This window comes from Osmerus mordax, chromosome 28 (assembly GCF_038355195.1).
Source record: "Osmerus mordax isolate fOsmMor3 chromosome 28, fOsmMor3.pri, whole genome shotgun sequence".
NCBI lineage: Eukaryota > Metazoa > Chordata > Actinopteri > Osmeriformes > Osmeridae > Osmerus > Osmerus mordax.
Window position 1 is genome coordinate 1,316,054 of NC_090077.1, and position 24,244 is coordinate 1,340,297.

General features: G+C 46.7%; 3 protein-coding genes across 4 annotated transcripts; 1 reads left to right on the top strand and 2 right to left on the bottom strand.

Moving 5' to 3' along the window:
* Positions 1-787: 787 nt before the first annotated feature.
* lrrc2 (leucine rich repeat containing 2) lies at positions 788-7,128 on the bottom strand. The gene is made up of 11 exons (XM_067231063.1): positions 7,113-7,128; positions 6,495-6,619; positions 5,533-5,680; positions 4,829-4,950; positions 4,590-4,651; positions 4,272-4,428; positions 3,925-4,061; positions 2,747-2,892; positions 2,234-2,386; positions 1,963-2,081; positions 788-1,770 (listed from the first exon to the last, which is right to left on the bottom strand). The coding sequence occupies exons 3-11, from the start codon at positions 5,673-5,675 to the stop codon at positions 1,721-1,723; spliced, it is 1,089 nt and encodes a 362-aa protein (XP_067087164.1). The 5' UTR covers positions 5,676-5,680; positions 6,495-6,619; positions 7,113-7,128; the 3' UTR covers positions 788-1,720.
* Positions 7,129-9,571: 2,443 nt separating this feature from the next.
* On the top strand, positions 9,572-11,234 carry LOC136938253 (protein FAM240C). Its single transcript, XM_067231547.1, has 3 exons — positions 9,572-9,750; positions 9,936-10,060; positions 10,984-11,234. The coding sequence occupies exons 2-3, from the start codon at positions 9,939-9,941 to the stop codon at positions 11,093-11,095; spliced, it is 234 nt and encodes a 77-aa protein (XP_067087648.1). The 5' UTR covers positions 9,572-9,750; positions 9,936-9,938; the 3' UTR covers positions 11,096-11,234.
* A 2,466-nt stretch (positions 11,235-13,700) lies between these two features.
* On the bottom strand, positions 13,701-24,028 carry LOC136937985 (phosphatidylinositol 3-kinase regulatory subunit alpha-like). Of its 2 annotated transcripts, XM_067231176.1 has the most exons (15): positions 23,896-24,028; positions 22,862-23,494; positions 21,859-21,951; positions 21,284-21,358; positions 20,631-20,747; positions 20,281-20,482; positions 19,482-19,561; positions 17,855-18,068; positions 17,389-17,569; positions 17,099-17,224; positions 16,708-16,850; positions 16,365-16,541; positions 16,171-16,245; positions 15,644-15,814; positions 13,701-15,327 (listed from the first exon to the last, which is right to left on the bottom strand). In XM_067231176.1, the coding sequence occupies exons 2-15, from the start codon at positions 23,181-23,183 to the stop codon at positions 15,138-15,140; spliced, it is 2,166 nt and encodes a 721-aa protein (XP_067087277.1). In that variant the 5' UTR covers positions 23,184-23,494; positions 23,896-24,028; the 3' UTR covers positions 13,701-15,137. The 2 variants fall into 2 exon arrangements, with proteins under 2 accessions (XP_067087277.1, XP_067087278.1); XM_067231177.1 differs by lacking the exons at positions 19,482-19,561; positions 20,281-20,482; positions 20,631-20,747; ... (2 more) ...; positions 22,862-23,494; positions 23,896-24,028 and adding an exon at positions 18,639-18,785.
* Between the last annotated feature and the right edge of the window lie 216 nt (positions 24,029-24,244).

A 24,244-nucleotide genomic window follows, 5' to 3' on the forward strand; every position in this document is an offset into this window, starting at 1 on the left:
GATTCAACTGTCGTCCTGGGTATTTGACAGGACCCTAGCGATGAGACCTGGTAGCTGGGTTTAGTATTGGTGTGTTTCGTCTGTGGGATGTGGGTTCGACTCAGCGCCCACACCTGACAGGAACAGCCCTCTGTCTGGTCTCGCCATCTCATTGCTTTGACTTAATTCTCTTTTCTTACAATTATGCTTTCTTAAAGAGATAATTGATGTCAGAAACTGAATACAAGCTCTATTTTTGTATACAATCGTAGCTGACCCGTAAGAGTAGATGGATGTCCTGTATTCACTGTATAATAGAGATATTGATGTACTGTACCCCTTCTGTCAGCTGTTTTGACCCGAACTTACAACATATCACTGCACCAGTTGTAGTATGAAACCATCTATAGCTGTAGACAAGAATCTTTTGAAACTTTTATAAAGCAGCACTTGCTCTGTTTGAAGATCCAGGCTATTTTATTTAGCCGCTATAATCGATAAATGGAAGTAAAAAAAGACAAATAAAAAATCAGTTATGCAGTTAAGATAGATATCCACGTAGAATATACATACAGTCATCTACTTGACTCTTGCAGTGTACATGCATTCATTGCTAAATACTGCACCTTAATTTTAATGAAACGTGTGCCTAAAATTATCATGTTAATAATTTGAGCAGTTACTGATGTCTTTTTTTAAATGACGTTGAATGATGTCTATATGGGTTGTGCATTTGTAATTCATTTTATCTTTAAACTTTAATTTTGAATAATATCAACCGTATTAATAAATAATAAAGAGAAATGTATGTAATTTAATTGTTGTCTTTATTCTCTTTATTCACAAGAAGCCTTTCATTCTTTAAAAATCCATTCAATCTTCTAATTAAATATTGTTTGCAGGCATGATATCGATTGCACAAGTAGGCATATCTTACGGCATGACAAGCAGTGTTAAAACCACATCCTACGCACAGCTAAATCTGAGGACAGTCAAATCACAATAACAAAGCTGTCGCTCACGGTATTGTCTACTACTCCTGAGAACAGGATGTGATAAACTGTGCTTCTAATTCTCCACCAATAAACCCACTTGAGACGATACGGAAAAGTAAGCCTACCTGGGCAACAACAGTTTGGTCACATCACAACACCATAGAAAGTACATACAGTGTTTCTCTCAAAGGATAGTCGAGAGGCAAATCACAAGTGAGAAGCCAGCCTAAACTGCTTTAAACCTACAAATACTTTCAGCAAAATCCGAGGAACAACAAGCAGAGCGGTACTCACAGCTGGAGAGAAGTTCCACAGGCCTCCCTTTCAAACGCAACTGTCATTTTATGAAGCATTTGATGCCTTCAGTCCAAAAAATAGATAGTAGAGGCTGCAATGAAGCAAAACGTACAAAAAATCAAATTCGTTCTCAGGCGTGGCGAAAGGAATCACGTGAGAGCTCCATGCTCATTCTTACATTCCTCTTTGTATGCATCACCATTGTGAGTGAGTGTGGGTTCTTGGATTCCACTATCACTATAGAAACCCATGAAGAGGCCATCATTGAGGTTTTTCGCATAAGTGCAGTTCTAGAATCCCACCACAGAGTTCTACCTCCATAGCTCTCACAGTCTGTCTCACGGATGTGGGATTTAGGCAGAGAGATGTGCTGTCCTCCATTCGTCCTTCTCTCCCTTAATCCCTCCGTCGTTGCATCCGTTCTCTCCTTCGCCTCGGGCATCCTTCCATCACAGCAGACAAGAGATGGAAACTTTGGTGGTGGAGTAGGGAACCGTTTCTGCAGAGGAAAGTGTTTCAAACGTTTAAAAAAGAAGTGTCATTGAATCGTTTTTACGTTCTCTACACTGTAGGAGTGCTGGGTCAGCTATACATACAGTATAGTTTCATCATAGAGTGCTTTCAAACACAATAATACAGGCTGAATCCCTACTGATCCATCAGGCCCATCATTGCCCTTATCTGCCAGTACCTCTATCCTGGAGGGAGTTAATGTATGTCTGCATGAACTCCTTCTCATGATCTTCCTTTCTGACAGCCTCTTCCTCCCCTTTCACCTTGTGGAAAGGGTTGTCATAGAGACGGATGAACCTGGGGCAGGACACAGGAGAAAACTCGGCTGAATATTTTTTCCAGTCTTTATAGGAACATGTGAGTGCGTACGTGAACCCAGTAAACAGTTGAGATAAGATAATAGTTTGGACTTTTCCAGCGGTGAGTCAACAATGTATCTAACCACTTACTTGATGTCAGAGGATTCTGTTAGTTTGGAGGGGTAGCTGTTCAGCTCGTCTGCACTGACAACAACCATCTTGAGGTTGGGGAGTTTGGACAGAGACAGTGGTAGGTAGGACATCTTGTTCTTGTGGACGAACAGAGTGTCCAACTCCTGTAACCTGGGACGACAAGTTGTTTAGGACAGAGCTCTCCAACCCTGTTTCTGGGAGAGCTCCCTTCATCTATGTTTTTGCTGTAACAGTTCTAACTAACCTGATTTTCCACACCATCCAGCTAATCATTAAAATCAGGTGTGCTAGATTAGTGTTGGAGCAACAGCCAACAGGAAGTTCCCTCTCTCAGAACAGGACTGGAGACCCCTGGTTTACGCCAGCCTTTCTAAACCCTGGTCCTTAGGACCTCCTGTCCTGCATGTTTTAGATCCATTAAGGCTGGTTCAGGAAGCGGGGAGGCAAGTGAAAACGTCCCCTTCACTGCTCTGGTAGCTGTGCTGGACGTGTGTCCACGGCTGGCTGTACCTGTCCATATCCTCTGGCAGGTCTGTCAACTGATTGTTGCTCAGGTCCAACAGCTGCAGGCTGGCCATACGAAGGGCACAGATGGGGATGCTGGCAAACTTGTTCTCTGCTAGATCCAGGTGCTTTAGCTTCTTCAGGCTGCTCAGCTGAGAGGAAGACATCAAGATGCTTACGTTTCACCATTATAAGCAACAACAAAAAATAGGTACGATAGGGATGTTCGTTTTGCTGAATGCCAGATTCCCAGTCACACGTCATCTACTGAGGTGAGATCAGAAGAACCTTTTAAGAGTTTGGTCGGTAGCTACATGTACATGTCGAAAACCTGGGCATCTCTCTGACCTCCCCCCTCACCTCAAAGGGCAGCTCTCTGACCTCCCCCCTCACCTCAAAGGGCAGCTCTCTGACCTCCCCCCTCACCTCGAAGGGCAGCTCTCTGACCTCCCCCCTCACCTCCAAGGGCAGCTCTCTGACCTCCCCCCTCACCTCAAAGGGCAGCTCTCTGACCTCCCCCCTCACCTCGAAGGGCAGCTCTCTGACCTCCCCCCTCACCTCCAAGGGCAGCTCTCTGACCTCCCCCTCACCTCCAAGGGCAGCTCTCTGACCTCCCCCCTCACCTCGAAGGGCAGCTCTCTGACCTCCCCCCTCACCTCGAAGGGCAGCTCTCTGACCTCCCCCCTCACCTCCAAGGGCAGCTCTCTGACCTCCCCCTTCATCTCCAAGGGCAGCTCTCTGACCTCCCCCCTCACCTCAAAGGGCAGCTCTCTGACCTCCCCCCTCACCTCCAAGGGCAGCTCTCTGACCTCCCCCCTCACCTCGAAGGGCAGCTCTCTGACCTCCCCCCTCACCTCCAAGGGCAGCTCTCTGACCTCCCCCCTCACCTCGAAGGGAAGCTCTCTGACCTCCCCCCTCACCTCGAAGGGCAGCTCTCTGACCTCCCCCCTCACCTCCAAGGGCAGCTCTCTGACCTCCCCCCTCACCTCAAAGGGCAGCTCTCTGACCTCCCCCCTCACCTCAAAGGGCAGCTCTCTGACCTCCCCCCTCACCTCCAAGGGCAGCTCTCTGACCTCCCCCCTCACCTCCAAAGGCAGCTCTCTGACCTCCCCCCTCACCTCCAAGGGCAGCTCTCTGACCTCGCCCCTCACCTCGAAGGGCAGCTCTCTGACCTCGCCCCTCACCTCGAAGGGCAGCTCTCTGAGGCTGAGGTTGCCTGTGAGCTCCAGACGCTCCAGGCTCTCACAGTCCCCCAGCTCGGGGGGCACGCTGCTCAGCTTGTTGTAGTTCACGTTCAGCTCCCTCAGCTGGGTCAACTTGCCTGAACAAAAGCCAGGGGAGGAAAGAGAATGTTTAGGGGGGAAAACAAAATCAGTTTGATGTGTTCGTCGTCCCACAATTCATTCAAACGAATGACAAATAACTTTGTTTTGGGGAAATACTTAATGTGGAGGAGAATGACAGAATCAATAGCAACCTTCCACACACCACGGTCCTTGTTTCACTGTGTCAGGAAGGCGGGGACAGGTACCTATCTCCACAGGGAGCTTCCTGAGTCCGTTCTTGGGGATCTCCAGAACGGTGAGGTCCTGGAAGTCCATGATGTACTCCGGCAGCTGCTGGATCCTGGTTCCTCGGATGTGCCACTCCCTCAGGTACGTCATGTACTCAAGGCTGTCAGGGAGCTTCTGCCATGGAGGACATCCACAACAATCGACAAACAAACAATCAAACAACAAAAAACAATAACGCTAATCTAATCTATTTCAAATACTCACAGATATACACACAGAGAAACCGTTTTGTACCCCCCTCCCCCCTCAAATAGTCAAGCTGTTTCCTTATTTACAGTCCATTTGTCTCCATCCAGCTCAAAGATGAACCTGCTGTCTTCATCCTGCGCCTCTGAATCTGTCAGAAACAGGGAAACAGATAAGGGGTTGGTGCATTGTATCTAGAATCTATCAAATAAACTAGGTAACTGGAAGGGATGCACACTCACATAGAGAGAGAGAAACGTAGAGAGAGAGAGACAGAGAGAAACGGAGACAGAAACAGACACACACACACACAGGAAGCTGTCCCTGCCTTTTTCCTGGCAGGGTTGGATGTCCTGCAGAGCGGTCCTATCCAGGTAGTGATGCAGCACCGTCACCTCACTGGACTTAAGAGCCTTACAGTGGATACGGTACTGCCACTGCTTGTTGATCCTATACACACACACACACACACACACAAATACACATGGGTTCTAGACATACAGACTAACAAGAGGGTGTTTCCAACAGTTACCTAATTCCAGAACCCCATTCTGTCATTCCATGAAGTATGTGATACATACAATAGGCCCACACACACATATATGACAGTGATGTCAGTGGAAGGATGGATGCACATTGATTCATCTCCCTTAAATAAGTCTTCACCTCTCGCTCTTATCATGGCCTAACTGACAGCTGTGTCCAACCCACCTTTTAAACTCTGACTGAGTAACATCAGAATGTGTGGTACTCGATACTTCTGTGAGGAACGTGGTCTACTCTGACCGAAGCCATTTGTGGGGTTCTCAGTGGAGCACATTCACGACAGCTGGCGACACCAAAAGCCAGGACTACTCGCTACAATACAGATATGTAGGGATCGTTTCAGATCAGCAATGGAGCATTTGACTGTATATCAAGAGGAAGCGGGTTGAACACTCCCCCTGCTTTGAATAAAAGCGTCTGCTAAAGGAAGATGTTGTTATTAAATCCCTAATTGTTGTGTTGGGATGCTGTTTGCGGTGTACTGACTTAACTAGAGCACTCTTCTCCACCCTCTCCTTCTCCGTCCTCAGTTTGTGCTTGTACTTCTTCACTCGGACCTCCCACAAACCCCGGATCAGTGAGAGGTCAGGCACTGGGACGTCCATTCTCTTCTCCAACTTCGTGGTCATTTCGCCTGGAGGAAAGCAAAGTCAGGGAAAAATACAAATGTAAAAAAAAATATATATTAATTAAAAAAACGTTGGTAGACGGACAGTTTAAAAAAGTTAGGATGCCGTACTCCTGGAGAGACACATCAGGAGACAACGTAAACGTTGGTTCCTTTAGTCCTTTGAGAGTCGAGTACATCTACCCAAAACTGTGGTCAAACACAATCCTCCATGCGTGTTGTCTCACTATTCCAGTATCCAGTATCTTCTTCTGCTCCTTATTGCTTCACTGTGATTAACTGGGTCAAGAGCTTTGCTGGGGCCCTAGTAACATTCATATTTGACACCAAAGGTGCCTGTGGCCTAAATGTAGAACTCATCAATCACTAAAGCGTTTATCTTTCAACAGTCTCATCTGAAGTGTGCTGCACAGAGTCCAGCTTCTCTGTGTAGACCTGAAAACAAACAATACTTTTCTTCTCATCCCTATCGTTTAGTTAAAATTTACTTTTAAGATCATTTGGATTGGACACATTATTACTGTGTTAAGGTTGATCCCAGTGAGGTCAGTGGAGACCTTTGGTTTGCATAATTATCTGTGGACAAGCAACCAGTGTGAGCGCTAACTGACAACTTCCGACGTTCTGTAACAGGTTGGATTTGAATAATGTCCACATGCTCCAGGAATATAAAAGTTCCAGAAAGCTATAATCATGTTTACCCCTATTTCCTCTACTTCAGTTATTTAAAAAACCCTTGCTTTAATGTAACTACAGTTTGAAAGACAATAGTTTGTTTTCAAAAATGGTTGAACAAACACCCATGCCTCCCTCCTCCTACCTGTGGAACGAATGTATTCAGTCAGCTTGCCGCAGTCTGCTGGTTCTGGCGGGTTCCGTGGTTCTGGTGGGTTCCGTGGTTCTGGTGTGTTCCACAGCCTTGTGTTCCGTCAGCAGCTTGTTTACCTTCAGTGTGACATGAAGCTACGTCTCAGTGACTCAGTGTCTGACAGTCTAATGACCAGACTGCTATTTTTACCTCTAGGAGGGAGATATGACCCCCATGTCATTCTCTGGAAGGTCACATGTAGACCTGCTCATGAGTACCAATATAAATCACAGAACGTGAGATCATATGGCTTAACATGACTACTGTAGTCGTGTACTGGATGTTTAGGGACTCAGTATACAGCCTGGAAACAACTACATGAACCCATGAATCAAATATATTTCTAATTCAATGTCAACCCCCAAAATATAAAATGACATTGTCACATAATGTTATATGAAATATATTATAGTTAAACATATGACTACTGCACAGATATTACATTCTCCTGTACAAAAAATTAAAACATAAGTTAGGTTACATCACCGTTTACATACTAATTGATAACAAACTGCCTGTAATGTCGGCCATCTGACCCTTGACCTCCACCCTGGTCCCAGATCTGCTTACCAGGGCTCTCTAGGTATGACAGTCACCCTGGTGCTCTCTGTCCCTCAAAGGACTTCCCCTCTCTGCTGGCTTGTGATGATTTGCCTGTCTGGGCTGGTCCAGGAAAAGTCACCCTTAGTGGTTCCAAGTCCTCCAGATGGCACTGTGTTCCCATAAGACTGAAACACACAGCACTTAGTGACCTCTTGTTTTATACAACTGGACAGATGACAGTTGGAAGAGATGACAGTTGGGACTCAGGAGGGAGAGGAATAGGGAGAAGGTGAAGGAGGAGATGGAGAAAAATAGAGACCAGTACCAGAAGGAGAGAGCGAACAAGGGAAAGAGAGAGGGAGAGGGAAAGAGAGAGAGGGAAAGAGAGAGAGGGAGAGGGAGAAAGAAAGAGAGAGAAAGGGAAAGAGAGAGAGAGAAAAAGAGAGGGAGAGAGAAAGAGAGAGGGAGATGAAAAAAGAGAGAGGGAAAGAGGGAAAGAGAGAGAGAGGGACAGAGAGAGGGAAAGAGAGAGGGGTAGATTTTCCTCTCGTGTGTCTCAGTCAAAACTAATTCCCTCAGGGTTAGGAAACAGACTAACCACAGCGCTGGACAAATCCAATATTGATTCAGATGCACGTGTTATTGCAAGTTGCTTGGTTGGCAAATTTAAAGAGCCTATTCTTTAATACTTTCAAAACAAGCAGAGCATCAGGGCTTGATAGTGTACATGATTACACTGCACTACGAAAAGTTATTGAGAATGTGATTCCAGTGTGTCATCAAATGTCTGGCCTATGAATAGCCTTTCTGCCCAGCCCTGTTTACCTTTCTGGAGGGTCCGTGGCGTACACCATGTCACTCCCAGGAGGAGAGGAAAAGTCAGCCACGTATTAACACATCTCCTCAGAGGGAGAGAGAGGGAGAGAGGGAGAGAGAGAGAGAGAGAGAGAGAGAGAGAGAGAGAGAGAGAGAGAGAGAGGGAGAGAGGATAAGAGACGTATTAACACATCTCCTCAGAGACTTCTCCACAGAATACTCTCACCTCTGTCATCAACCTGGACCTCGCCCCACCATGCATGAAACCCACCTCGCCGCGCCATGAACAAACATGACATCATTGTCAAGCTGCCTATCGCTTACCCTCGAAACACTTATGAACACGCATATGAACACGCGTGCAGACACACTTGCCGCACAGCAGAGCATGTGCCTCCCACGACACATCCACACATACTCACATGAAAAAAAGCCCCCACAAGCCACGCCCCCCGTTTGTGAGGGTTAACAACTAGCGTACTTGTGTAATACCTGTCATTTTCCTCACAGCCCTGTGACAGGTGTCGAGGTTTGGAGACAGTACAGGAACGTGTGTGTGGTTGTCTTCATTGCGGGTTGTGTGATTGACTGGCTGTCTGTGATTTATACTGGGAAAACTCAACCATGTGATGATCATGGTGTGAAGGTTAATCTCTGTTCAGCTCAATGTGAAACCACCATAAATGACGCCGGGTCACAAGCAAATTCAATTACCGCTGCATCAGTGTTATCTGCCAAAATCTGAGAGTGGAGAGACGAACTTGAGACACGCGTTTTCCAGAAATATGATTCCTTCACTCCTCTGTCACTTTTCCCTCTCTCTCACTCCTCCTCTCTCTCTCTCTCTCTCTCTCTCTTGTCCTCTCTCTCTCTCTCTCTTGTCCTCTCTGTCCTCCTCTCTCTCTCTCTCTCTCTCTCTCTCATCCTCCTCTCTCTCTCTTCTCTCTCTCTCTCATCCTCCCCTCTCTCTCTTCTCTCTCTCTCTCGTCCTCCTCTCTCTCTCTCTCTCTCTCTCTCTCTTGTCCTCCTCTCTCTCTTCTCTCCTCTGGTCCCTGTCACTCCAGTTTCTTCACAGTAGGCCAGGGCTGCAATTCAGATCTCATTAGAGGGGCAGATGTCTTTGCCTGGGAGCCCCTTCAGAAGGAACGAGCCTGCCCTCATAAGGACATTGGTTCTGGGTCTGGAGGAAGGGACACAGAGAAGTTAGCTGAAAGAGGTGTGTTGCTATGGGGCTCCCTGATCAGTGTTATTGCAAATACTAAAACAGAAGGATGGGACACATGACCCCCCCCCCCCCCACACACACACACTCAAATTTTTTGGGTTCAAAAACAATTTTAAAAAGGTCAATACAAAACCAACAAATTCGGTGGTGTTTAAATATCAATATTAAGAATTCGATGCCTTTGACGTTATGTCACTGATTTGCTTTCATACCAGAGGGATAGGGGGGAGCGCTCCAGCATCAAGCTAAGAGAGGGTTGAAGAGAGAGAGTCTGTGTGGCACCAAGGGGTTAGAGAGAGAGTGTGTGTGTGTAGCACAGAGGGGTTAGAGAGAGAGTGTGTGTGTGGCACAGAGGAGTTAGAGAGAGAGTGTGTGTGTGGCACAGAGGAGTTAGAGAGAGAGTGTGTGTGTGGCACAGAGGAGTTAGAGAGAGAGTGTGTGTGTGGCACAGAGGGGTTAGAGAGAGAGTGTGTGTGTGGCACAGAGAGAAGGGGTATCCATCAGGCTAAGAAAGGGTTCTCTTAACTTATGAGCCACTGAAGAACACTTAAGAACACCGAAGAACACTTTGACACTGAAAACCTGAGACCATCACTGAGGAACACAAACACATCTCAACAGAAGGTTTGTCGGTGAATTATATTTTCATTCTCTCCTTCTGCAGTTTACTCTGGTGTCTAGAACTTGTTTCTGTAATAACCCTCGATAATGTCTATGATGCTGAATATAGTTGACTTCCTTTTCCTTTTCAATGGTCCAATGATGGGCAGAGGAATGTAAAAATGGGATGTCATTAACTTTTAATTCAGGAAATGAACGTGGCCAAGATCCATGACAAGTTTTTAATAAAGAACTTCTGGGAACAAAAAATTGTGAATCAAAGCCAGCACCTGGAGAACGAAGACATGAGAAAGGAGAAGAGTGCCCTGTCAAAGTAAGCAGTTTCCGCAGTAAAAGAATAAAACATCCTTTGTAGAAAAATAAAATCTCTGTGTAAACATGTAAAGATAGAGAAAAACACCTTTTCTGTTTGCACTTAAATGCCTTTGACTTTCTTGAAACTGTCCCATCTGTTCGTTGACATGTCCTGCCGATACAAAAATCTGTCCTTTAATAGACTGTAACATGTGCAGTACAGTATCTGAGAACAGCTTGTATCAGAATGAGCTAGCCTCCATGACTCCTGAGGGCAGATAGGGACATCTCACCAAGACAAATACCTCAGAGACGCCTGTGAACCTTAATGATCTGTAATTGCAGATGCATCTTCCTAACACCTGTGACTAGTCCTTCTATTTGCCTAACCCCCAGCTAGGCTTCGGCATAATCAAGTGTGGATCCTTGATCTAAGTGGGACTGGAAAAACACTGCAGGGAACCTGATCTGATAATCGGGTTGTGCTGAGTGATGTTGGAGGTCCTGCTATGGCTAGCAGTGCTCCGTGCTTGGGTGTCATACAATAGGCTTCTCTGCAGTAAGGTCAGGGGGATTACCAGAGGCAGCGCGGCCCCAAGAACAAATGCAATAAGCCGAGGAAATGTCAGGAAGGTGACAGAAGGGGAGTCATCCTAACTGTCCCGGACACACACATGCCCAGGATAGCTGGAGATAATGCTCAAGTTTCCTTGCATCGAATCCCCCCAAACACACAGACTGAAATAAATACTAAAACACACAAACATGCCTCAGAGTACACAGAGGGCTGGGGTGGGATTGTGTGGATAAACAAGAAGCGGAGGGAGATTATCTACATTCTGTTCTGTTTTGTTGGTGAGCTGTTCTGTGTGTTGTTGTGGTTTTATGGGGTTACTAATAGAGATCATTAAAGCTTGGATCTTTATGGTCGTGTTGCTGCAGGTTGAGAGAGGAGTGGGTTCAGAGGCTGGATAATCGAACCAAACATCTGAAGAATCTGAATGAGGACTTTCTGAAGAAGGCAAAACTGGCCAAAATGTCTGAACAAACATAATTTAATGTAATTTTGGGGGGGTCATTTGTAACTGTGTGAGCAATAAAATCCTTGTATTTAATCTCCATAGATTGTTGTTAATATTTCATATCAAACTGTAGTCAAACTTGCTGAGATTAGTTACATTTTTTACGGAATAAAACACATGAAAACATCTAATCCCATAACTAATAACGTTGCCAAGTCTTTACAGAGAGGTTCAAATGTAGATGTAATGCCACGAACACGTCTGATGTGAAGACAGAAATATTAAGACATAAACACCAGAGGGAGCCTGTCTCCACACCAGCTCCAAGTCTTGGTGACAGGTGGTCTGAAGGGCATTGTCAAGTACAGTACACTCTCTATCCCTCTCCTGGCTGTCGCCACGGCAGCCTGCGTGACGGACAGCTGGACTGACACGTCCCTGTGTGTTTACTGCCCTGAGGGACAGAGGAAGGCATGGCAGGACACTTAGGATGCTGATCCCCGACACCCACAATGACAGATGAGATCATGAGTGGAAAGAAATAACACAGTGACACAGTCGTAACTGAGACGCGCGCGCACACACACTGACACAAGCACACACACACACACACTGACACAAGCACACACACATAGCATGGCTTTGCTGCTCATTGACAAAGACAAAGTGGAGCGCCCGAGTGATGAAACGCTACGTCTTAGTTCACGGTTTAGCTATCCCATAGTCTGCCGACGGAGAGACAGGTGAGGGGGGTGAGACTGGTGAGAGGGGTGAGACGGGTGAGAGTGGTGAGGGGAACGAGATGGGTGAGAGGGTGAGACGGGTGATAGGTGGGTGAGACGGGTGAGACGGATGAGAGGGTGAGGGATTGCGAGGGGGAAGGATGGATGTACTGATGGGAGTATTGTTGGCAATGAAATATAAAGAGAAGTATTTTGTTCACTCTTTAAGACATGAGGTGAACTGGCATCTTGTCCAGCAGCCTTTTTCTGTTTGATATCAATACCGACAACAGCGCCCCTTAATGATCCCATCTTAAAACCTAAAAACCTTCTGCTGTTACAGTGTAACCCCCTATGCCAGCCTTTCTCAACCCTGATTTACACTAATTGTGAGGTAAAAAATGATCACGTCTCGAAACAAAAAATCTATAGCTGATACTCCCTAGGGAATCAGGTTCCCCCAGATGGATTCAGCTTCATCCCTGTTTGTGTCAAATGTCAACCAAACGTCTGGAAAAGACTCACTTCTTCTTCTTGCTCTTCCTCCCTCCTTCGCCCTGCGAGCTGTTCCCTCCTTTTCCTCCTCCTTTCTGGGTTCTGGTCTTCAGCTGTCAACAGGAGAACGATTTTAGCTCCCAGCTGCCACAGATACCCAGGCTTTTCAGAGCCTGTCATCTGCCGGACTAGAAAAGTCGCAGGACTTGGGGTACTTGTGGTGAATTGGAAGATGGCAGAGGATGCCTGGAAAAGCAGATCGCCCAGTGAAAACTTACGGGAGGAGAATTTCTCTAGACAGAGACTGCCATCTTCCTGTTAAAGCACACAGACTCTCCCTCGGAACTCCACATCTCTGTTCCCTCTCTAGGGTGCATCTTATTCTGTAACACACACACATACATAGATATTCAGAATAGATGAAAACTAACTCAACAAGGACGTTCATTCCAGCAACTGTTAGAACGTCCCTGATCTCTGCACAGGAAGGGTTTTCAACTGCCGAGGAACAGGGGGATGAAGAAAACAACAATATTAGCATGGAGGGTTACCATGGAATAATATTCATTACCAAGAACAACCTAATCAATTAAAATTGGTACATTAAATTGGCATTATAGCTAATTAACGGTTGAGTCCAATTTCTAGGTTTGATCGATAAGGGTGGGATTTGATACACATAAGTACCTTTTCAGCTGGAATTCTGCAATACTTTTTTTTGCTGTTTATGTATACAGGGTAAACAAAAGTTGCTTACTCCATGAAAATAATATGAAGACAATATTCAGTAACATACATTCTTATTTTAATTCCAGACATTGCTGGTTCATGTTTTTTTATCAAGCCTATCTGAATGTATTGAATGAAGATAAAGATAGCTTAATATTATGCACATTTGATGACTGGGCTAGCTAACCTATGTAAGTTCACATGTCAAGCCGCTGCCAGCTGCTGTATGTTCAACAAGCTAGCAATAGCTAGGTTAGCATAGCTATTATAAAGGGCAAAATACCTTTCTTTATCTGCAGGATTAGTAGTTAGGTACGCCATTATCTGCAAGACAACTTCTTCAAGGAGGGCGAGAGTTAGCGGTAGCTAAGGTTCGCTAAATTACGATATAAGTTTGAGATGTCTAGTTAGCTAATTGGCCATACGGTGGCTTAGCAGGCTACATTGGAACTACTATCAAGTGGCACGCGATTGATTTACTCTTTGAGCTTTTATGATTTTTGGAAACTGTTCATGACTGCAGTGTTGCATCTGGTTAGTGAACTGCAACGTCAATGTGCCCTTGGAGAAAAAAAATCTAATATCACCAAACGCCCGTTGTTGACTATTCTGTAGATTAAATAAATACCCAACTTGAATCCTAATTCCTTAATAAACAGAACAAATAGGAAGCAACGTCACACTTTTGTGGAATTATAGTATTTCGGTGCTTTATTTTCTCAGATGACAGCATGAATTAGTGAAAAACATGTAAGTCAACATACGTCTCATGGCAATGTGATAATGATTCTGGGCTGTTAGGTATTTCTGATACAGAAAATACAGCTTCTGGAATGACAACAGTCAGGATCCCATCTGATTCATTTGTGCATTCTCTCACAACCAATCTTTCCTCCCTCGTCTGGGAAAAATCTACTGAAATGTTGAACATGAAATGATTCTCACATCTATGCGTATCAGACAAACATATTCCCATTAAACATAATCATCATCATATCTCGCACAACTGGTTCATACAGGTATAATAGAAATCAAACAAAATAAAATATCTTTGCTAAACCTAAAAATGTATCTAATAGATTGATATTAATAACTTCACACATTGCTTCACTAACAAAATGTAGACATACTCTTTCACAACAAACTTAGAAGTAAACAGTCAGAAAGGTAAGTTAGTTAACAGAAAGTTAACGCTTTGAAAAGTGTGTGGCTAACTAGATTAAGGAGACACTGGCATGGTCATGTCACAAGAAAAAAGCCAGATAGAATAGATAGAACATTGGAGATAACACATAATAACTATGAATCAAACTGAAAAGTTTTCCTTAGAAACAGTGGAATGAGGATTTTGGTTTCTGCAGGGCAAAGAAACTTAAGCCCAACCCACCTGTCAAAAACATTTTTTGTCTTTTCGTTTGATATGCCGTCTGCGGTTTGTGTGTTCATGTTCTGACGCGAACATTACGTTTTCTTAAGACTTGAAGAGACATAAGGTTTGTCTAGCGGTGGAATGTCATCATCCATATGTGTAGTACCAGGAGACGTAACATCCCACCATTGCAGGAATATTGTAGATATATGACATCTGTATCAAGCTCTATTGACCATTTCAGAGCTCAACTACAGTTTCCTTGGCTTCAGTCGCCCCCACGTACAAACAGTCACTCACACAAACACAACCACCTAAACAACCCTAAAGGCAGATGTTTTGAAAAGAGAGTTGTACAGAGCACCATTGAAATCAAGTCTTTTAGACTTCTGTTGTGTTCTGTCACTTTCTTCAGACTGTCTCACACACAACACACACACCTCTCTCCATGAACTCATCCACAGTGTTAAGTGTCCGAGACAGACGTCAGGGTTGTAAACCTGCTTTACTGCTCCTGCTTCTGTGATCTATAGTCTGACCGCCTATCCAGATCCTCTCCTGGCCTGACTCAAATACACACAGGCCAAACACCATTTAGAGGAGCTTTTTTTTTTTTTTTTTTTTGCTGTTGTACTTTTTGGATTGTTCCATTTGGGTTTCATTGTACCTGGGTTAACTAAATCAAGTGCACCCTTTGAGTATTTGCGTGGGCCTTCTGTGCGGGCCTGTGGTGGGTCCAGCCGGGCTGGGCAGCAGTGATCACCTCCTCTGCTGGGCGTAGACGGGGTGGGCCAGGGTGACGTTGAGGGAGTCGTTGTGCTGGACCAGGGAGGTGTGCTGGTAGTGAAGGACCAGCTCCTTCAGGGAGCCGTACAAGTTGTAGGGCTCGGCAAAGCCGTACCCCGTATGGGTCTTGTTGATCACACAGTGCTTCACTTCTCCATCCACGCTGCAGCCACGAGAGAGAAACAGGATCAAAACACATGACAAACCAAATACCTGGTTTTACCAGCAGTCTAAATTAACTTTTAACTTATAGCATTGTGCTAAATGCACCTTGAACATCATCAATGGTATACTACACACTGGCTCAACACACACATGCAACACCAAGTCTTGTATTGATAAACAAAAACACATTCTAAACATGTTTCATTCAACATCTAAACTTTCTTGCGGTCTGTAGTGCATTTCCACCATCGGGCTACGTGGCGACTGATTCGCCTCCGCTAACGACAGCGGTCACATGTCCCCCGGGTACGTACACCACGCTGCAGGCGTAGCAGCCAGGCTTGCTGCTGTCCCGGACCATGAAGGTGCCGTCCCTCTTCCCTCTCAGGAGGCTCTCGGCCTGCAGGCGGTTGATGTTGCCCAGGCGCCAGGAGCGCTCGTCGTGGTGGGGCAGGTCCTCCTCGTCCTCCACCATGGAGTACTCGCTGTGACACACGCCAGAGAGAGAGGGGGAGGGAAAGCAGGCGGGGTGAGAATGCGACGATGAAGGAGTGCTTGAGAAGAAGGTGAAAACGTATTTGTTTTGGAAATGGAAAAGAGGAGAGAGAGGAAAAGAGGAGAGAGAGGAAAAGAGGAGAGGAAAAGAGGAGAGAGGAAAGAGGAGAGAGAGAGGAAAAGAAAAGAGAGAGGAAAAGAGGAGAGAGGAAAGAGGAGAGAGAGAGGAAAAGAGAAGAGAGAGGAAAAGATGAGAGGAAAAGAGGAGAGAGAGGAAAAGTAGAAAACGTAAGAAATGAAAAAGAGAAAGATGAGCCGGGAGAGGGAGAAGCGGACAGCCACGTACTCTTCAGTGTTTTCGTTCCTGATGCCCAGCCACTCGTTCAGCTTCCTCTGCCTCACGCCCTTCTGCGTCAGCCACCTGGAGGAAGAGGACAGCCGGGTCAGTCACAGACCACGCCGCACACACAGAGCCCACCTCTCACCCCCACCTCTGACCCCCCTGTGTTTGGGTGCTGTGGTACAGGGAGCGGGTCTCACATGAGGTACTGGTCCCTGGTCTTGCGGAGCTGGATCAGGTCTGGCTTGATGCTGTTCATCTTCTTGTCGATCTCTCTGTAGTCCGCTGCCTGCTTCTTCAGGTCGTCCTCCAGGTGCCGTTTGCTGTCGACGATCTCGCTGATCCTCGACTTCAGTTTGTCGTAGTTCCCCATGATTCTGTGGGAGAGCGTAAACATAAACAGTCCATAGACACGACGCAAATTTCTTTCCTGGTGGTGTTTCGGGCGGAATGTGATCCTGTAATTAATGGCCGGGAATCGAACCGGCAAATTTCTGATTAATAGCCCGATTCCCTAACCGCTCAGCCATCTGATCAGGGTACCTCTGGATCTCCTTGTCGTTGCCCTCCCTTCTGAACTTCTCGATGTACTCCTTGCTGTAGCGTTCCTGTGTCTGACACTGCTCCTCGAAGATCTTGATGGTCTCGTTGAAGGCCTCGATGGCTGTCCTCTTCATCTGGATCTCCTGGGAGGGCAGAGGTCAAGGGCCAGCGAGAGACACACGCAGCGTCATGGCGAGTCAAGCTCTTATTTCAGCCCTGAATCTGGGATGTCTAATCACAGCACACGCCATTCAGAGACTAAGCTGGACTTGGACTAAAATGTGTTGCCTTAATTCTATCAAGCCAGTCCTGTTTTTGGCAACACACACAGTAAGTGTTGGCCAACCCCGTCTGCTTGGCAGACAGGCAGGGCAGCGTTAACAGGACTGACCTGCGAGGTCCTGGTGTACTCCTCGTACAGGCGGTCGTACTCCCTGTTCTTCTCCTGGTACTGCAAGTGATACTCATGAAGCTTCTTCCCCACCGCTTCGATGCTGTCCTCCTTCACCACCTGGTCCTGCACACACACACACGCACACACAGAAGAGGTTCACACTCCAGAAATCCATGGTTGCTCAAATAGAGCAGGGTTTACAATCCTCGCGAGACGGGCCGGGCTGGGCCGAGACATCTGATCCGTGTGCGTTCGCAGCGGGCGGCTCTGCGGCGCCTCAGACTGACCTGCTGCAGCCTGGACACGGGGTAGAGCAGCCGCACGTCCAGCTTGGGGTTGTACTGGGCCAGAGACTCGTGACGGTAGTGGTTGATGAGCTCCACCACAGAGCTGAACGTCAGCGGGTCGGAAAAGCCGTACTTTCCCTCTCGGTGGAAGATCTTTATCAGCTTGTTGTTGCCCCCTTTCCTGAAAAGAGGAACACGGAAATTCTAAGAATGAAAGCTGTACGTGGTGCACCTCTATTTCACATGACCACAAACTGAAGCTGATCATAGAAGCACCAAAGTACTTTCAAACAAAGGCTTAAATCACAAATACCAAGGAGTAAATTACATTTAGTCCATTTGAAGTAACCAGGCAAACAATCTTAACCCTAAAATAACCCTAACCATAACTGCTTGGGGTCTGGTTATAGCGACCAGAGAGAAAGCACAGCCAGACCAGGTGTGTGGCCAGCAGCCCCTGACCTACCTGAGCGTCAGCGTGTAGTCTCCGTGCATCTTGGTGGAGGCGTCCCGGACCAGGAAGGTCCCGTCCGCCGTGTCCCGCAGCTTCTCGTTCACCTCCTCCCGGGAGATATCCCCCCAGTACCACTCCGAGTCCTGCAGGCTCAGGCTGTTGTTGAAGCTGTGGCCGGCGGCGGGGGGGACAGGGGTGGGTGGCTTGGCTGGCTTAGGAGGCAGCGCTGGGGAGGGGAGACGGAGGTGAGGAGGCGGTTCTGTTTGCAGTCTGACACTACATTAATTACCCAAAGTGCCTCACTGCTGAAGCTCGCAAGAAAGCGAGGTCCCCGCATGTAGTGTATCAGCCGTAGAACAATTGATCACATACCTAACACATATGTTTGGAAATAAAATCACGCTAAGATGCATTGAAAACACACAGACTCTTCTTAGTGTTCCTGTGATCTGATCTGCAGTCAGAGCGGAACAGGAAGTAAAAGTATACAAATATTTATCAAAAAATACAAATAAAAACACATTATGTAGCTCTGACACTATATAGTTCCCTACGCAAACCTAGTTCAACACCAGCAACACCTTCCTAACACAATCCGAGGCACGTATGCAGATGACATGTAGGCAGCAGGGAGGCCAGCCAGCCATCAACAACAACAACATATCCTAACACACGGCTTCTGCTTCTGGTCCAGATAATGACCACAGGTGTTTAAATCTCTCTCGTCGGTCCTAAACAGGAGCCTAGACGTCGCCCTGGGCGACCGAGACGGAGCCCTGTCTGGCGCCGTGGTTACCTGGCGGCTCCACGTCTGCGTAAAACACCTGCTCTGTTCCTGTTTCCTTCTCGTCCTCCGACGGGGCCCGGTCCTCCAGGCTCCCTGCCTCCATGTTAGCTAGCCGCTCACGCACCCAGGGACAGCCTGGGGTGGTTCTGGCCTCCGGTCAGGCAGCCTCTGCAGCCCATTGATGCCTTAAGAGAACGATGCAGCGCTCGAGGGAGAAGCTGGGTGATGCATGACATCACTTCATTCGGCCAATCGTAGCCTTGGAGCTGTCACCGGAGTCCCGCCCCCACCCCCCTCTCTGCGGCATCTTTCATGTGCTCCTGGGAGATGATGTCATCCTGAGAGCCAGATTGGCTGTGTGTGTGTGCGCGTGTGTGTGTGCGCATGTGTGTGTGCACGTGCGCATGACTGCTCCCACCCCCACCCTCCTGAAGGCTGAGAAGTGATGACTAACCCAGCAGGAAGAACAATGAACACACACACACCTACTACGAATGAATACGACCAAAATCAACATGAGATTAAATTATCTTTGTACGGCGTATGTGACAAAAAGTAATGTCCAACAAAAAGAAAACCTATTTTTCAAAACAACCACCATATCTCCTACCAGTATAGTTGGTTTGAGAGTGAACTATTAAGCTAAAAGAGTTCAATGAAGAGGCCTCATTTAATCCACTGGTTATTTAAGAACCAGATTTCGGTAAGCATGGGTGCCTGCCGGTAGCTTCTGTGCCCTGTCACAGCGGGTTAAGCTGGCTGTCCTCTGACTGACCAGATAATGACACTGTCTCAACAACACACGAGGGAGCTAAGTCACTTAACCGATTAAAAAAACACCAAATGTTTTACCTGGTGCTGCTTGATTTTCGTTGAGTTCGCTGGTGATAAGAACCTCTAAAATCTGGACCAGACAGTCTGGACTGGACTCACTGATGAGGAAAAAACACATGACAAGCATGAAACTAACACATGGATACACAAAACCACACACTACCAACCCACATTGTGCTTAGTTGCCCAAGAAACTGAATCTAAAACATGTTAAGCAGCAACGACCAAACTAATCCTTCCAGGTACACTCTTGCCCTTTTGAGGTTCATGTTGTTTAATTGTAACTTGTTTAACTACGTTTCTTCTCATTGGCACTTATTTGCTTTTCACAATGTATGCTTCATGTTTTGGCTACCAGCCATGTTTATGATCATTGACCTATGCACTTTTGTAAAGCTCTCTCTTGGAAGTCGCTTTGGATAAAAGCATCTGCTAAATGAATAAATGTAAATGTAATCCAAACCCCTGTAGAAATCACGGCCTGTAGAAATCACGGCCAGGAAATCGAACCGGCAACCTTCTGAGTAATAGCTCGATTCCCTAACCGCTCAACCATGACCTGACTCCCTAATATACTCCATCCACTAGGAAGTTGATGATACGGGAGTCAGGTGGCTGAGCAGTTAGGGTATCGGGCTACTAATCAGAAGGTTGCCGGTTCGATTCCTGGCCGTGCTAAATGACGTTGTGTCCTTGGGCAAGGCACTTCCCCCTACTTGCCTCGGGGGAATGTCCCTATACTTACTGTAAGTCACTCTGGATAAGAGCGTCTGCTAAATGACGTAAATGATGTAAATGATACGGGTCGTATTCTAACCTGACGGTCTGTGTCCTGAAGAGCAGCGGGCTGAAGGTGTCAGCCAGGGCACGCACGCTGAGCTGGTTCCTGCTGCCGCTCAGACAGACCCTGGAGAAGTGGCGCAGCAGGCAGACCAAGGTGAGCCAGTACTGGGGAGGGGAGGAGGGAGAGCTGGCCAGCCTCCGCAGCGTCTGACCACACTCCTCCGGATCCCTCACCTCTGTAGGGGGGTGGGGGGGAGAGAGAGAGATGGAGGAAACACAAGCAAGACACGGTTAGGTGTAAATACTTTTGTTATCAGTCAGAGAACCTGTTTGGCGAGACGGGCGCCCCTCTGACGGACGAGGACGGAGGAGCCGTGACCTCACCTTGCACAGCGTGGACCATCTCCGGGTGAAGGCAGGCAGGGATTACTGGGTGCGGGAGATCCAGCAGGTACCTCACCAGGCCATCACACACACCCTGCAGGTCACTCTGGTCCACATCTGCACACAGAAACAGCCAAGGCTCAGGACAGGGGCGGGGCTCAGGACAGGGGCGGGGCTCAGGACAGGGGCGGGGCTCAGGACAGGGGCGGGGCTCAGGACAGGGGCGGGGCGTAACCAACAACAGGCATCTTGCAGCCAAACAAACAGATCAGGAAGTGGAGGGAGTCAGGTGGCTGAGCGGTTACGGAATCGGGCTATTAATCAGAAGGTTGTTGGTTCGATTCCCGGCCGTGCAAAAATTACGTTGTGTCCTTGGGAAAGGCACTACACCCTACTTGCCCTCGGGGGGAATGTCAGTAAGTAGCTCCTGATAAGAGTGTCTGATAAATGATTAAATGTAAGTGGCATCCCTGTTTTATTATGGTATCCTCCTCTATGATGTTGAGAGGAGATGGTTATAACCTTCCAATCATACATGGCGAGTAACAGCTTGAACACAGAGAGCCCTATCATCTTGTATCAACCTTGTCATCGACTGTCTATCTAATACTTTCGGAAGCGTTATGTTTTTGAAAACAAAGTTTGCTCCTCACCGCTGTCTGCAAGCTGTCTGAGGTCCAGACTACAGCTGCCTGTCAGTGACCGGTAGAGAGCCACGCTCTCCAGACCTACGGAGCAAGACAGACAAAAGTAATAGAACATGAATACGAAACAGACCAAAGTAAAAGAACATGAATACAACGCAGTGATAAAAGGATTAATAACATAACTGAGGTGAGGGGAGGTGACAGGGGAAAGCAATATGACGGCAAATTCCAAGTTATCCAACTTTAGGGTCAGTTGGAGCATTGATCACATGACCATTGTCTGTCACCTCAGTTGTCAAGGGCAACATATCAGAAAGATAGACCAGTGGTTCCCAACCCTGGTCCTCAGGGCACCCCTGTCCTGCATGTTTTAGATGTTTCCTTGTTCCAACACACCCGATTCAAATGAATGGGTCGTTATCCAGCTCTGCAGAAGCCTGCTTATAACCATTAATTTGAATCAGGTGTGTTGGAGCAGGGAAACATCTCAAACATGTAGGACAGTGGTGCCCTGAGGACCAGGGTTGGGAACCACTGAGATAGACGATAGGGGCCGGTGTGGCCCTGACCCAGTCTCTCACCTTTACCCTCTATAGCCCCCAGCAGCTTGACCAGGGTCGGGGGGGCTATCTCCGGAGGAGCAAACTGTTCAGGCAGATCAGGCAACCCAAAGCCTGAAGGGAGAAAAAAGGTTTATTTTTACCTGAAAACTTGACTTGCTCAGACATTTGGACTGTTTGTTTAATACAATTCACAATGTAGGTTTCCCTTCTCGACGAACGATGACGCAGGATGAGATGCCATCTGTGGCATTCAGAAAACGCACTCAAAAAAATAAAGTCAGTTTCTCCAGCTTTGCTCTTTGTTTTTACTTCCAGAAATTTGGTCTTGATTTTTCTTTTTACCTTCCAAAGAACATGGTGTCAGAAGGCTGACACATAGGCATTTCCTGCCAGTGTGACTTTTTAGCTTCCTCTAAAAGTTCTTGTGGTCTAACCAACTTGCAACATCCACAACCACTTTACCAGCTGCAGCATGCAAGGGTGAAACATGGAGACCTCACAAGAGGAAGTTGGAAGGCAGAGCTAATGATACTGGGAAACAGCTGGGAGGAAACCCAGATTATGGATTTGTATTCACATTCATCAAAAATATCTGTAGACATGAGCATGCACCGAATGAAAAATTATTCTAAAACGTTCTTCCACTTCACAAGTATACTAATCATCCATCTGAACGACTCACATTACGTAGACAAACACACAATATGCGGATGTCAAGACATTTAACAGTTTCGCAGAAATGGTTATTCTCAGAATCCTGCCCTCACAGAGTTCACGAGAATCTCTAGTTTGGTTACTGAATACCGTTAAACTGCTGCTAGGGAGTCAGGTGGCTGAGCGGTTTGGGAATCGGGCTAGTAATCTGAAGGTTGCCAGTTCGATTCCCGGCAGTGTCAAATGACGCTGTGTCCTTGGGCAAGGCACTTCACCCTACATGCCTCGGGGAGAATGTCCCTGTACTTACTGTAAGTCTCTCTGGATAAGAGCGTCTGCTAAATTACTAAATGTAAATAATGCTCACCTTCTGACTCTGAGTCAGTCCTGGCGGAGGCAGAGGAAGGGGGTCGAGGGGGGCGTGGCTTTGGCGTCGGTGGTGACATCCTCTTTCTACCAACAAACTCCACATAGGTACCCGGAAAGTCACCCTTTTCCTGAGTCGTCTCGTTGAACCCCGGGAGCCAGCCGATCTCGGCAGGTCTTTCCTCAGTTCCACCGGGGCAGCCCAGGGCCAGGAGGGCTCCCTTCGTCACCATCAGGATGTCTCCAACATGGAGGTCTATGTCCTCCTCCCTCTCCTTCTTATAGTCATACAGAGCCCGGTACTGGTAACCTTCAGTACTCATCTTGCTCTATCGCCACACTGTCTTAATGAACACTGGTCTCTCTTACCAACGCTGATCACAAATCATAACCCACGATCACACAAGAAAGCCTAATGGTTTAGTTTCCCCCATCTCCATCTTAGGCATCTACCTCATGTCTTTGAACCGAACCATAGAGATAGATTCAACTGAGCAGTACTGCATAATAGAAACTCATCCAAGTGACAACCTGGCAGGTCTGTCGATTCTAATGTCCTGAAGAAACTTCATGTAAAATTCAATTAAAAGTTGAAATGTGGACATCTGCAGTCAAGTAAAAGTGTCGGTCTGACCTAACGAAAAAGAAAACATTGGGGAAAGAGATGAGACATCATTCGGGAGGTGTGTATGCCTCATCTGTCTTTGTTCATGGCTAACTAACCAACTACGTGTTAGCGTAGCTATATATTATTTGTTGCCATTTACCTTGCTATCTACGCACATATGACAAATACACATGCAAAACACACAATCGTTTATTTACCCGTATTGATACTATGCAGTTTCCAACTAAAATGATTACTGATCACAAGTTAGTGACGGAGTCTGAGACAAGCTAATTTAGCTAGCTAGCACCAGCCAGTGCAGCGTAACATCGCATGCATGTCTATACTGGTAGACTAGCTAAAACGCAAAACCAGGCCGCTTGAAATGTGGAATGAAACTATGCTACTTTTAAGATAGCTTATCTTACCTAATTTTCACGAAAACTCGGTCGTTAATCTTCCAAAACACGTAAAATCTGCAGCGTCACTAAAAAACTCGAAAAGAGTTGTCAAAATAAGAATTTCAACATCAAACGCAATTGGTAGGTAAACCACTCGTCGGAACAAAAAAGTCTAGGTTGGCTATCGAGGTTAGCCGGATTAGCATTCACTGACTGAACCAGACAGTCGTCTACCGTGACGTCAAATCCGGTAAACTACATTTTTCTCATTCTGTCAGGATGCATTTACGGCCTGACATTTACTGTGAAAGTGGTTGCCTGTTTTTGAAGCTTTTGTGTCAATTGGTAGGAGCATAAATCAGCATAAGCTGATAAA